General features: G+C 55.1%; 1 protein-coding gene across 1 annotated transcript; it reads left to right on the top strand.

The window, feature by feature from the left end:
• Positions 1-187: 187 nt before the first annotated feature.
• Positions 188-8,472, top strand: SEC22B (SEC22 homolog B, vesicle trafficking protein). The gene is made up of 5 exons (XM_075422390.1): positions 188-358; positions 632-741; positions 5,399-5,559; positions 5,895-6,041; positions 6,434-8,472. Exons 1-5 carry the CDS (start codon positions 284-286, stop codon positions 6,586-6,588), a joined length of 648 nt encoding a protein of 215 aa, XP_075278505.1. The 5' UTR covers positions 188-283; the 3' UTR covers positions 6,589-8,472.
• Positions 8,473-14,227: the final 5,755 nt, after the last annotated feature.

The raw sequence follows: 14,227 nt of genomic DNA on the forward strand, positions 1-14,227 counted from the left end.
ATGGGCGTGGTTAAAAGTGAGGGGCGTGTTTTGGGAGTGGGCGGTGCTTCAGCACGGGGGGTGTGGCTAGGGAAGGGGGACGTGACTGCGCCCGGTTCGTCGCGCTCCTCCTCCCCTGCCGCCGCGGCCGTTTAGTGGCGGGGTCGTGTTGTCGCCCGGGCGGTTTGCTGGCTCCGGCCGGAAGTGCCTGTGCAGCTACGGTGGTGGGACCGGATGTGGCGGAGGTTTCCGGCCAGCTCCGTGGCAGGCGGCGGCGGCGGGCGGGGCGCGGCGGGGCGGCGAGATGGTGCTGCTCACGATGATCGCCCGCGTGGCGGACGGGCTCCCGCTGGCCGCCTCCATGCAGGAGGACGAGCAGGTGGGGCCGCGCACGGGCGGGGGTCCGGCCCGGTGTGTCGGTGAGGCGCGGGCGGGGGGGTGGGCGGCCCATCCGGGCCGGTGCAGCCCCTCCTCACAAGCGGGGCGGCTCCCGCACAAGCGTTTCCCGGCCGGTGGGCGCGGGTGGGAGGCGGGGAGTCGCCACTGCGCTGCTGGGGGCGGCTCCTCCTCCTCGGGCTGAGCCTGGGGCCCCGCAGCCCCCCTGCCTTACTCCGGCAGCAGCCGCCCCCAACAGCCTGTCCTCCCTTCTCAGTCAGGCCGCGACCTGCAGCAGTACCAGAGCCAAGCGAAGCAGCTCTTCCGCAAGCTGAACGAGCAGTCCCCCACGAGATGCACCCTGGAAGCGGGAGCCATGGCTTTCCAGTGAGTATCCGCGGGGGAGCGGGCGTCTGCCGCCGTGGAAAGGAGCGAAGGTGCTGCTGGGTCGGGGTGAGGGTTTGTTAGAAACGGGGCTGCCTGAGAGAGCGTGAGCTGTTGGATTGTCCGCTCCGCCAGCTGAAGCATCGCAGCTGCCCGACGGGGAGAGCGGGTGAGGGGCTGCTGCTTGGCGCTGCTGCCTGGTACTTGTTTTTCTGCCGGGTTCATAGTTTTGCCTCTGCTGAACAGAAATGTAGGTGCTGTTCCTTCAAAGTCTTTCTGTTTGTTTGCACCTGCGAAGATACTGTGTTTTGTCTCTTTAAAAAAAGAGATGTTCTTGGTAAAAACAGCCTGGCAGTACCACTGTGAGCTCCTCTTGCACAAGATTTTCCTCCCTGCATGTCCCGTGAGAGAGTCCCTTTGCACACATTAGCATCACATGCAGAAGCACACAGAGCATCTCTGATTTTTTTCCTTTTTATTATTATTTCCTTAATATCTGGCAGACTTTTTTCTCCCGTCTTGTAGATTCAGTCACTTTGTTGCCATATGTGTTGGGTGCGTTTAGTTAATTTCTTAAACTGTTTGGAGACTTTCAACTTCAAAGCACTTTTGGTGTACTTGAGTAGCACACTAATGAGAACTTGAATGTAAAATAATGAAAGCTTACAGACAATGCAGGTCAGTCCTTAGTCCTTAGCCAGTAGCAAGGGAACTGGAAAGGCAGGTAAACGGGGGAAGAATTGACAGTGAAAGGCAGGAGACCAAGCTTATGTCTGAGAAAAGGAAATGCTTCTTTACGTGGTGTAGTTACCTAGCAGAATAATACTTGAGAACTCGATCAAGCCCAAGATCTCGTCAAGAATCAGGATTATGCTGTTAGCGGAAATAATTGTTAGAAGTTTCTGAGACCAGATGCCACGTGAGGTCACCCGGGCAGAGTCGTGGAGTTTTGCCAGTGAAGCACCAAGATTTCCGTCGCTTGGCACCACTTGTGCCACGCCGCCAGCAGCGGGATCCCTCTCCATTCCCCAGTCCTGGTGACCGGGTGCTCATTTGCAGCTGGGTGGGTGGGAGACAGCCTTTGAATGCACCGCAAGATTGGCTTTTGGTCTCTGTTTCCGTAACAAGGACCCTTTAGCAAATCCCCTGCCCTGTCCCTTTCTTCAGAGGTTCAGCGACATGAAAAGGCAGGAACAAGAGGTTTTTTCGGACAGGCAATATTCGGCAAAAGCCGTGAAGTTCTGAGGGCAACTTTTCTTGTGATTGTCTTACATATAACTGCAACAAGGGGTTTTTTTTTTCATCTCTTTCTTTTGGCTTCTGGTTGCCTTTGATAGGGAGTTAGAGTGCTCAGAGGATAGCCTTGATTAAATAGTCTGGCCATCCCTGTCTCCTGTCGGGTTTGGGTGTTGTTGCCAGCGATAACTGGAAAGCGCTGCTCTGCCTCATCTTCTTTCTAGAAGTTAAAACTTCCTAGAATTTAAAAACTTCCATGGCACTGCATGGGTGTAGCTCTGACTGGCAGTGAAACCTTGGGAAAGAGTCTGTGTAGATTACAGTAAATCCCTTCTTGTGTTGCCTCCATGGCTCCAGCAGAGTAGTGTCAGGGCAGGCTGTGCTCCTTGCAGTGCCCAGGAAGGTGAAGCCTCTTGCCAGTGGCCGTAGTGTCACCAGTTCTGACAAGGCAGGAGGGCTTGGGCAAACTCGTGTTTTGACAGCAGTTTCAAAGAAACGGCCGGGTTACCTGGCTGGCAGAGGAGTGGGAAAAAGAGTGTTTCTCTGTGTTACATGAGTCCCTAGACAGGTTCTACAGGTAATTGACAGCTGCTGCTGCAAAGCACTCAGCTGCTGCCTCTCTTTAAATGAGACATTAAAGCAGCAGCTGTGTGAAAAGAATACTTTCAGATTGAAAAATCTCCTGTGATAACAGTACAGGCAGGGGAGGAAATGGAGGAGTTTGAGATTTAGTTGAAAATAATGCTGATTGATGGCCATGCCGTTTGTTAACGCAACACACCATTAGCTCTGCCAAATCAGAGCTCTGACTGCTGAGGGCAGCACAAACCAAGGCAGAGCGTTTTGTGGGGTGAGAGTTACACGTGTGGCTAAGGATATTGCTGAACTTGCCGAGGTGGTTTGGAACATTTTTAGCTTGATCAATTTGGAGAAGAGCCTAGTCTTGCTGAAAAGTGGAGCTTAAACTATGGCCACTGAGGTGGTTTCTGTCAAACACAGTGTTTAGACTTCGGCTCCACAAGTGGTGTCACCCTGTCAGCTGCAGCACTCGGTGAACGCAGCTGTGCAGGCGCAGGAGTGCCAGCGGAGTCTGCTGTGCTGTCAGTCTGTAGTTGACCTTTGGCTGCTGAATGGCTGGAGCAGCTCTTACCTGTCGTGCTGAAAACAACCCTTGGCCTTTGCTGCTGTTACCAGGGTAAAGCTTTTCCCTCACAAAATAATCAGGATAATTGTACGAAACCTACTGGCTGTACTCAGGGCACGGAAGTGCTGTGTACAGAAGGTAGCGGTGGCAAACAGCACCGTCTGCCCCGCGTGCGTGTGTGCTGCTGTGTGGTTGGGTGCTATGCTGGAGCTCGGAGGCACCCACCAAGGGTACGACTGAGAAGCCCAGCTGTGCGGGAACTGACTGCTCCGGTGTTGAACGGGGGCTGACAAAATTGAATCGGGGACAGAATGAGGTGTGCTTGTGCTCAGTGGTGCTGACAGATCAACTTTAAATCCAACACATCTAATATCACATCAGGGGAGGAGCAAGTGGGAAATACAGCTGAAGAGCTCCAGGCAGGACCAGCTGGCACAAGCAGGGATAAGAGATGGGGAATAAGATAAGAGATAAGGACAGGGAATGTTCCTTAGACTGCTCTCATCTGGAGTTTACTGCTCTGGCTCTCAGGGAATGCTGTCAGGATTCCTGTCTGACACGAGCTTTGCTTATTGCAAAAGACTTTCAAATAATGCGGTTCGTGACGGCGGCTAAATCGAGCTCTAGGTGATGGTTTGTAGCAACTCCAAGCTGTCAAGCAGATCTGCAAGGGTAAGAGAAGAACAGATGCATGGTGTGCTGTGGGATTAGTCTGGCACGCTGACGCAGCGCAAGCTGAGAAACGTAAAAAGGAATAAAAGCATGGGCTCGTGGGGACACGCTTGGGGAATGGATTATAGTGACTGGAGTTTCATGCTTCTGGTTGGGGTGGATCGGTTGTTATTTGGAGGCTTGCAGGATTCGCACACAGGCCATATAGAAGCTGGAGAAATGGACACTCCTGAGCCCAGAAACAAGCTGAGAATGGGTAATTGAAAGGACCTGGACCTGTTGAGGTATCTGGAAAAACAGTGGGGAGCAGGAGGAAGTTGTTTTGTAAGCCTGATACAGCTATTAACAAAATTTTAAGCTACTTACTTAACTATGGCGCCCTCGTGACTGGGTCAATTCTTTAATACTGTGAGTCTTTCTGCTAACTAGGCTGCTAAATGCTGGCATTAGGCAGAAAGTCAAAGGAAGGTAACATAAAAGTAGCATTTAAATTTGACCCTGGATAATACAGATAAACATGGAAAAGCGTATGCAGGGTTATCTGCCGTCTTCGCTCCCTTGGTTTTGGTGGAAATATTGTTGCCTTTATTTTTCTGTTGGCTAAATGAGGAGGAAAATGTAGTAGGGAATGTGCAGCAGCAGACAGCTGTAGCAAAGCCTGAATAATCTCAAGATTGGTTCTATCTTATCCCTTATTTCAGTAGGCTTTTTGGCTGAATTATAATGAAAAGCCCCTGTTCTCAGTGCTGACGGAGGCACTGGAGCTCACACTGAAGCAAGGTCAGCACTAAGCCTCTGCAAACGAGGACGGATTAGGTGCAATGGGATGGGGTGGTGGGAGGAGGAGAAGACCTCTGCGCGTTCAGCTCCAGAACAAGCCAAACGGCATCGCACAGCAAGAGCAGCTCCTAACACCACAGCCGAAGAGCTGGTAGCATGGTCATCCTCACCCACGGCAAACCCATATGGGGAGGTCACAGAAACCATCTGGCACCAATATTTTTCCCCAGCTGCCTCTGAGGTCACGCGTGTGGATAGTGACACCCCAGCCACAGGCTGGTGTTTGGGGAGGAAGGGGATACCCGGCGCTCCGAAACGGAGAGCGGGAGCTGGCAGTCGCTGCGCGGCTCTTTAGCACTCTGAGACCGAATTCTTGTGCGTGTCCTAATCTCAGGGCAGAGCTTCCCGTTTGTGGGCCTCGGGTTCTTGGCTGTGCTGTGTTGTCTTAGAGCCGTGTTGGCCACCTTCTCCTCTACTCCGCTGGCAAACTTTCTTCTGCTCCCTTTTTTCACTGCAAAATTATAACTCTCTTGTTGCTGGTATTTTGTGAGGATAATGGTGTTCACAGGCCAACGTTTGTTCCAGTGCAGTCAAAGCTCAAGGCTGTTGGCATGGTTATAGGGTCTGAGGCTACATGAAAATTTATTTTGGGCAAAGAAAAAATAAGCCATTACTTTGTAGAAAGATTTACACCCGATCCAGACATGGCAAACTGGAAGTCCCTGTACCCATTTCTCATTGCCTCATGGGAACAGAGATATGCAGAGTGGTGTTTGATAGGATAGATTCAAAATTGATTGATTAATGCTCTGTCTGCTGTTCTTGTAGCTACATCATTGAGAAAGGAGTGTGTTACCTGGTCCTCTGCGAAGCTGCATTCCCCAAGAAACTGGCCTTTGCATATCTGGAAGACTTGCATTCAGAGTTTGACGAGCAGCATGGCAAGAAGGTGCCGACGGTCTCCAGGCCCTATTCCTTCATTGAATTTGGTGAGGTCCCTCACTTTGTGGCTGGTTAGGAAGCTTCTTGATGGGGGGGAGCAGCAGGCACAGAATCCTCTCCAGCTTGGCCTGTGGAACTGACGGTTCAACTTCTTCTTGGCACCGGAGAAATGGGTGTTTTGAGCAAGAGAATAGAGAAGCGATAGGGAAATGGATGGTGGCTGTCCTTTGACTCAGATTTCCTGCTTTGAAGTCTTTTGGCCTCTCTCCAGTGAATGTTTGCATGCAGTCTGCTGGCTGTCTCAGCAATGTTCTTACTCCTTCAGCAGCCAGGCTGCTCTGTGTTAGGCGAGATTCCCTCTGATAGCCCCCTCTCGTTCCAGACACCTACATCCAGAAAACCAAGAAGCTCTACATTGATAGCCGGGCGAGGAGGAACCTGGGCTCCATCAACACAGAGCTGCAGGACGTGCAGAGGATTATGGTGGCCAACATCGAGGAAGTCTTACAGCGAGGAGAGGCCCTCTCAGGTACAGAGAATGGCTGATATTTGGCATACGGTTCCTTGTCCCCGCGTCAGCTGGGTGGGTAGAGCATACCGGAGGAAAGGCTTGCTGATCCCTGAGTCTCCTGAGAAAAGCTGTGGCCTTGGTGGCCATCTCGGTTGGATCAGTTGCATCTTGAAGCACCTGGCAGGTACTAGTGCTTCTTTTGGGCCAGACCAAGTGTCCCACCAGCTTGGGTGGCTTTCATCCCAGCAAGGACAAGCACCAGAGCACTGCAGATAGCCACAGGCCACACTGCCGTGTGAAACCAATGTGCTTCCAGCTGCTCCAGAGGAACGTGTACAGTTAATGTGACATTTGGGGAACGTCTGGTTGGGTTAATCTTGATTAACTTCTCTCCCCTTTCCCTTCAACAGCTCTTGATTCCAAGGCCAACAGCTTGTCCAGTCTGTCCAAGAAGTACCGTCAGGATGCGAAGTATCTGAACATGCGTTCCACTTACGCCAAACTTGCAGCTGTAGCTGTGTTTTTTATCATGTTGATCGTTTATGTGAGATTCTGGTGGCTGTGAGCCAGTTGCGATCACGGAAGAGGGAAAGCTGGTAGCCTGGCAGGTGTATGTGTGCAGGACACTGTTCACGGGGGATGTGCATTAGAATCCACACAGGACCATCACTTTGACAGGAGTGTCCTGAAATTGTTAGGTGACACCTGACTACTGCATCTCTTGGTGAAGCCTAACGATAGGTGTAAAGGCTTGTTGACTACAGGCTTTTCCTCTGAGGCAGTTTGCACTAGGGTACTGCGGAGTTTGGCCTCCCACGGCTCTGCCCCCCTCCTGGGGCTGTGCTCTGGGAACAGTCAAGCAGTGTGGTTTAGCGTAATGGCGGTGTACGTCCTCCCGTTGAGTAGCTCTAGTGGGAACTGGACTCTAATGAACATTCCTTGTGTTGTCAATGTTTGCTTTTTTAGAATCTCAGTCTGCAGTTATTTCTCTTTCTTTCTTTTTTTTTTTTTTTTTTTTGGAAGACAAGACTCCCCTGTTTGAACGCAAATACTGCACTGTACATATAATAGCTTTCACCTCTGTCAGAATAGCTATTGTTGAGTTTTCTGTGTCGGACATTTTGGCTTTTTACACTTCAAATTGCTTTAGAAAGAAATGTATGTTAAATTATGCCTTAAAATACATTCTGTCTGGTACTAGGAGGGGCAATGAAGACTTCTATAGGACTGATTCCTACACAATTAAACTCCTGGTTTGTGAGTGTCCGCTCTCCCTCTCCTGACAGCTGTGAATGACAGTATGTTTCCGTGTGAACAGGGTGTGTAATCCGAGTGCTGTTGGAGCAGGCACAGTGCAAACTATGTCAGCACTCTCTCCTTCTCCCTTCTGTCTGCAGATTCACTACATTATTTCATTCCTTTTTATAGTCGTGCTTTCTTTCCACAATGTGTCAAAACTGCCAGCGTTTCATCTCTGGGATGCTTGTTTTCTTTCTCCCTCTTTTCCTCACCCAAAACAACCAAAAAAACCAAAACTGAATGTTGCTGTGGAAAAAAAGGCAGTGTTTCCTTAAAGAACACTTTAACTTTACGTGAAGGATTCAGAAGGATAATTTTAAACCAGTGGAATCCTTTGGAAACACCATCTTTTTTTCCTGTGGTCACCCTTTCCCTACCTCAGTTGGGAAGTTGAAACTGCAGGTGAAGAAAAACTCGTTATGGGGCAATAGTATGTAGCTGCTTCTTTCTCATGGGCCAATCTATATATTTCCAGTGTAATGTGATTTTTTTTTTTTTTTTTTTTTTTTGTCCACATTTTACCAGTCAGCTTTTCTTTTTATTTAAAAAAAAAAAAAAAAAAGAGAGAAAAAAGAAACCCCACAGCTCAGGCACGCTTCTGCACTCAAGTGTGTGCTGCTTGGTAGGAAGCAGGCAGTGGCACAGAAAGAAGTTTCAGGACTCCCCTGCACCTTTACTAGCGGATAATCTTGTGTAGTTCTGGAAGTGTAAACTGTGACCTGGATGTGTTTCCTGCTGCTGGGTGTGGAGCAGGGAGCTGTTGTCCTGCCTGGGAATGCTCCCCAGCTTGGCACTGTGTTGGGCTGGCAGGGACGCGATTAGCGCTCGTCCACCAATAAACCTAGCAAATCTGATCTGCCATGTGGTCTAAAATCCTCTGGTGTCTGCATGATGCCTCCAAGTGTTACTTGGTAGTTTGCATTATTATTATTAGCATTATTTTTAATCCTTTTAAGTGGTGTCCCTAACAGGTGAATGTCCCAGTGATGTAGGTCTGCGTAACGTAGGTGCTGCCAGCTGAGCAGACACCGACCGTCCGTGGATTGTCGTGATTGAGGGGAGTGACGCTTCTGCAGTGAAGGGCAGCTCGGTGAGCGGTTGCCTCCTGCGACCCCAGTGTCAGCAGTGAAATAAACGCTTCTGAAAAATCCCCTCGGCAGCGCGGCGTTTCCCGTGTCTCGTTTCTGTGATCTCGGAGGATGCTTGCTTTCCTTCCAGAGACAGAAGAGGGTAAAGGCCCCGAAGGTGAAGCCACATGGCACAAGGGCTCCTTTCTGGAGGCAGAACTAGCTGCAGAACATTATCTTGGCCATTTTCTGGCAGAGAGACTATGCTTTGGTTATAGCAGCGGTTTCTTTCCCTGCTGGCATGGGCCTCTGCCTGTTGGGTGGGAGCAGGCAGCCCCTCAGCGTGGGCAGAGCCTTGTGGCTGCATGGGCAGCCTTCTGTGGGGACAGTTTTGGGACGATTTCACGTGGGGCGTGTGTGAAGCAGAGCGTAATGGGAGGGATGTGTGTGTACCCCATCGTGTGCGTCAGTATTAACAGGTCACAGAGCTGCCACTGCCACTTGCTTGAAGAGGAAGGCTCATCTCCTGCAGGCCAGCATGGGCTCCAGGGAGTGCTTTTTAGAATCACAGAGCCATTAAGGTTGGACAAGACCTCCGAGATCATCAAGTCCAACCGTCACCCCAACAACACCTTGCCTGTAAGCAGGCCCCTTGCTGCATTTGCAGTGCGGAGCCCCTTGTCCTCCCTCACACAGTGCACAGTTGCTCCTGTCCCGCTGCTCGAGGCAGAGGGCAGGAGAAGCTGCTGCTCTTTTCTGCAGGTGTTCCATGACAGCTTGCTTGAGGCTCAGGGACGGGGCTGCCTGCCTCAGTGGGCGCAGGCCTGCTGGGTGTGGGTCACTGTCGTGGTTGGGTTGCCACTGGCTTGGGGGTCATGGTGCTGCGTGCTTGGTGCTGGCAGCAGCCCAGAGCCGGGCATGCATGGAGCTGGTGCGGCACGGAGCCATGCCTGGGGTTGGGAAGGCAAAGGGGGCTCTTCCTGAGGGCACCCCACCTGCTCACAAGGCCGTGGCCACTCAGAAGATTCACAGCCTCGCGTGAACCTGGGGATCTGCCTGCAAGGGCTCCTGGGCTGTGCCACGCAGGGCTGTGCCGCCTGGCCTCCTCCCGTCATGCAGCTGGGATGCTGCGACGGAGCTGGACGGTGATGCTTCCCAGCAGGGCAATTGCCCGAGTCAGCTCCTACCTGATGCCCAACCCATTTCTGTTTCTGAACTGCCCCTCTGCCTCCAGCCACTCCGGAGCAGCCTTTACCTGCTGGGTTCCCCCTTGGTTCTGCGCCTGGTCCTCGCAACCGAGAGGGTTTTGTTCCATGCCAGGCACACGCGGAGCAGAGGGAGAATCACAGAATCACAGAATGTTCAGGGTTGGAAGGGACCTCTGTGGGTCATCTAGTCCAACCCCCCTGCCAAAGCAGGGTCACCCAGAGCAGGCTGCACAGGACCTTGTCCAGGTGGGTCTTGAATATCTCCAGAGAAGGAGACTCCACAACCTCCCTGGGCAGCCTGTTCCAGGGCTCCGTCACCCTCAGAGTGAAGAAGTTCTTCCTCATGTCCAGATGGAACTTCCTGTGCCTCAGTTTGTGCCCATTGCCCCTCGTCCTGTCGCTGGGCACCACTGAAAAGAGAAGCAGGACTGGGATCGGTACAAAGCCCTAGAACCTCTGCAGCACCTGAGACCCCTGCGCTGGGGGCCTTGGGGGGTAGAGCTGGGCTCTCGCTGGCCCCACAGTGTGGCCGTTGCCGCTGAGACCCCCTCGGCGCGGGGTATGGGCAGGGAACAGCAGGACGCAGAAGGAAAGAGGGTGGTGCGAGGTGCCCCAGGAGCTGCTCTGCTCATGGCAGGATTCTTTGCCCTGAGTGTCTGAGAGAGCAGACAGGCAGAGCTGGTTCCCTGATGCTACCAAACCCGCCACAGGTGGGGGCACAGCACTGCGGAGAGGAAGAGTGTGGCTGGATGGCAAAGGCTCTTAGGGTGCTCCAGCCACCGTGTCAAATATAAACCAGGTCTCACCCAGCACCAGCTGCGGCTGTGCTCTGCACCGTCACCGCTCCCAGGAGCAGCCATTCGGGCACTGCAGGGTTTTGGTTTCTGTGTTTAGTCGGGCACCAGCTGCTTCCCCTGCTTTGAACCAGCTCCTTGCACTCGCCAAGCCCTCTTTCGGGCAGGTTTTGAGAAAAACCCATTTTCAACATCTTTCCGTCTGGCACCGAATTTGACCCCTGGTAGTTTCTGGCAGCTGCTTTGCGGTGGGTGGACGTCCTCGTGGCACAGAGGGCTGTGCCAGCATCCCTGCGGCAGGGCGAGTGCCTGCCCGCAGCACCCAGCGCCAGGCAGCTCCCTGGGCAGCGATGGTCATGGCGGCAGGGCTTGGAGTTCAGCCTTCGAGCACTTTATTCCTTCCCCTCCCTCTTTCGGGGGCTGCCGCGGGACCGTGGCAGCTCTGTCCGTCTGCGCGGCCTCGCGATCCCAGCGTGGCCGGGGAAGGATGCCCCGCAGAGCTGGGCCAGGGGGCTCGGGAGGTCGCTTTCCCCTCCCTCTCCTCACGCTCTTCTCTGCTGCATTGCCGCCGAGGCGACCTTTCAGAAAAGAGGATGTCGATTTTCTGCCTCCCGAAAATGAAGGCTGTTCCGATGGCAGGGCTTGGCGGCCGGCCACAGGCAGCTGACTGCCGGGACCAGCCCTCCGGCACGGGCCTGAGTCAGCGCCGCGTCCCATCCCAGAGCACCCCCGAACCGTCCTGTCCCCCCCATCCCGGGTGACACGGCTGGGCTGGTCCCCAGCCCTGAGCACTCAGCAAGCCCCAGGGCAGGACGTGGGGCACCCCCCGAGCCCTGGCAGCTGCCTTGCTCCATCTGCCTTGCTCCATCCCTGTTGGTCCCCCCAGACCTGAGCCCTTTGGGGTTCCCTGGGGGTCCGGCCGCCCCTGACCCCCGCAGCCAGCACCGGGGAGAAGTGGGGTGCAACCTCTCCACTGTGGATGCTCTTCCTGTGCTTCCCGAACAGCCTCCCACCCAGCTGTCCATACGTGTCCCCGGCTCCGCTTCCCCTGTGGCAGCTGTGCCACCTCCCCTCCCCAGCCTGTCCCCCTCCTCCTCCAGCTTGTGCACCGTTTGAGTCCCCTGCGGGCACAGGGGTGCCCGGGGGTTTGCCAGGGGCCGTGCCCGCAGCACCGAGCCCCGCAGGGTCTCGCGTGGCTGCTCCCGGCTGGCTGCAGTCACGCCTGCGCTCGCAAACCCTCCGGAGGGTGTAAAGCAGAAGTTAGGGAGTCCCCGCACCCCGTGCCCACCCCGTCAGGGCTGCCAGACCCCAGCCACGGGGCTTTCCCTGGGCTGACGGCTGCATGGGGGACCCCAGCGTGACTTTGAATCATGGCTCAGAAAACCCCCTGCGGCTGGGCGCCAGAGGCTGCAGAGAGATGATAAACCTGTTTCCTCTGTCCTTACTTTTGTTTTGGTTTCCTTCCCCCAGCACCCCTCCAGCAGCAGCCCGGCCCCTGGGTACTCCCCGGCACGCTCCACTCCCCTGGCGTGCCACCCACCCTCGCTGGGAACAGGACTCCCAGCCCCGTCACGGCACATCACCCGGAGCCGAAAGTGCACCCTCCCCGTCGGCCGCCGCTGGGGCCCCCGAAAATGGCAGCAGACACAGGATTTGCATAGAGGAGCAGAACTAAACGTGCTTGCTGGAGTCGTGATAACCTCAAGTCCTCCGCACTGGGACCCGTGTGGGTCCCAGTAGAGCCAGAACCTGCAGAGCCTGGGGCATGCGGGGCTGGCTGGGGCCTTTCCCGGAGCTGCACGTCCTCCCTGCCTCATGCATGGCCACGAGCCCCTCGCGGCTGTGATGGCATCTTGGCCCTGGCATCCACTCGGGAAAGGAGGGACCGTCGAGGCGAGAAGGGACCCAGGCGGTCTCTGGCTCAGCGTGGGCTCGGAGCAGGCTGTGCGGAGCAGCCCGAGGCTCCTTCCCGGTGCCAGGAGGGACGCAGCGGCACGGCGGGGGGCTGAGGCCAGGCTCTGAGTCCCACAGGAGTAGGAAGAAGCCCTATTCTGCTTTCCCTTGGCCCTTGGGGACTACAAGTGGCGGGGGCTGTGCCCAGGTGGCCAGCCCTCAGCAAAAGGCGCCCACAGGGTTGGCTTGCACTGGCCATGCGTGTGCCGGGAGAGGAGCGGGGTACTTGCCTGCTGCAAATCACCGCTGTAGCTCCCCAGCGGCTGCTGATTGAGAGAGAGAGCTGCAGGTTCCCATCGACGCAGCCGGTCCTGGGCGCAGACCCAAAAAAGCAACCGAAGGATGGATCTGAGCGGTGCTGAGCCGCTGCCCCTTCCCTGAGTGGCAGCCACACCCCTGTGCCAGCCGTCCTTGCGCCACCAGCTGCTACCTGGGGGGTGACCACAAACCAGGAGCGTTTTGGGAGCTTCACCACCACCCTGTGCATCAGACCAACTTTTGGTAAAAGCCTCGCAGCTCCACCTGCGGTGTAAACACTCCAAGGGGCTGCTGAGGGCGAGGGCAGCGGCGGGGGAGGCAGAGAGTACGAATTCCCCAGGCGATTATGTCCTGCGAGGGAGGCAGTTTGGGGTGCCTGGAATGCCTTTGCACTGCTGTGGGGTTTTTAAGACGAGACTGGCTGGCAGGTAAGGTAATCGCGGCAAAAGCCAAGTCATGTGAGCGTTAAGAGTTAGCAGACGAGCCACAGGACAGGCTATTTGCGGCGCAAGTGCAAGGCTGCCAGCCCTGAGGATTTTGTTGGAAACCTCTCTCCCTCCTGTTTTTCTTAAATGTCTCGGCTGCTGACGTAACTATGAAATACCCTCAGCCTCCATTTTAACGGTGTTCCAGCTCTCCTGTCGTAAAAGAGAAAGCTGGGATAGATGACCCAAGCGTGTCCTAAGGACCCCCGGACCAGGGGCAGGTAAAAATAAGGTGATGTTTATCCGAGTGTGTAAAATGCTGGGATGCAAGGCAGGAGTTTGGGTGTGAACGCCTGAACCGCCAGCAATGTCACTGAAAGGTTATTGCAAGAAAAGACAATTAATTCTGAGACAGACAATGCAGAGCTGGTGAAACCAGCAGTTCCTCCGAGGTGAGGGACAGAGGACAAGCGGTGCAACGCTTGCCGAGCACATACCGATACCCAAAAAGCACCTCAGAGCAATTGAATACATTTTGCCTTCTGCGAGGAGAGCTGGGGAGAGCACGGGGCACCTCTGCTGGGCAGCGTCCCCCAGGTTGGGAGTGACGAGCCCCACGGGACGTGGGGAGGTGCTGTCCCCGTGGGCTTCTTCCCGGCGTGGAGTGAGCGCAGGCGGGCGGCAGGACGCCTTCACCCCTTTTCACAGGCGGCCATGCCATCGGTGGAGATCAGCAGATCTCCTGCTGAACCGGGGGGACCCGGACCCCGACATCGCCCGGGGCCGGCACACAGGGCTGTGCTGGAGCAGTGGGCCAGGCAGCCTGGAGAGCGCTGGGGCCGGAGAGCTGTCTGCAGACGCCGAGATCAAAACGAGCGTGCCGCTGCTCTGTGGAGTCGGCAGGCGAAATCGTGGCGGAGCGGGGCTCCTGACGTGGAGCTGCGAAGAGGACTTGATCCCCCCGCCTTTGTCAGCCAAAGCGCGAGGATTTCCCTAACTGCCGGAGCCTTTAGATAGCGATGCTGCGGACATGGAGTCTGTTCAGCTCTCCTAATCCCTCAGCTGGCACCGCTTTCAGCGCTGGAGCACGCCCAGACCTCTGCCAGGCACCTGCACTCTGCCTGCACCCTGTCCACCACCATGCCTGCACCCTGCCTGCGCCCTGCCCACCATGCTGCCTGCCACCCTGCCCACAACCCT

Source organism: Opisthocomus hoazin, chromosome 6, assembly GCF_030867145.1.
Source record: "Opisthocomus hoazin isolate bOpiHoa1 chromosome 6, bOpiHoa1.hap1, whole genome shotgun sequence".
NCBI lineage: Eukaryota > Metazoa > Chordata > Aves > Opisthocomiformes > Opisthocomidae > Opisthocomus > Opisthocomus hoazin.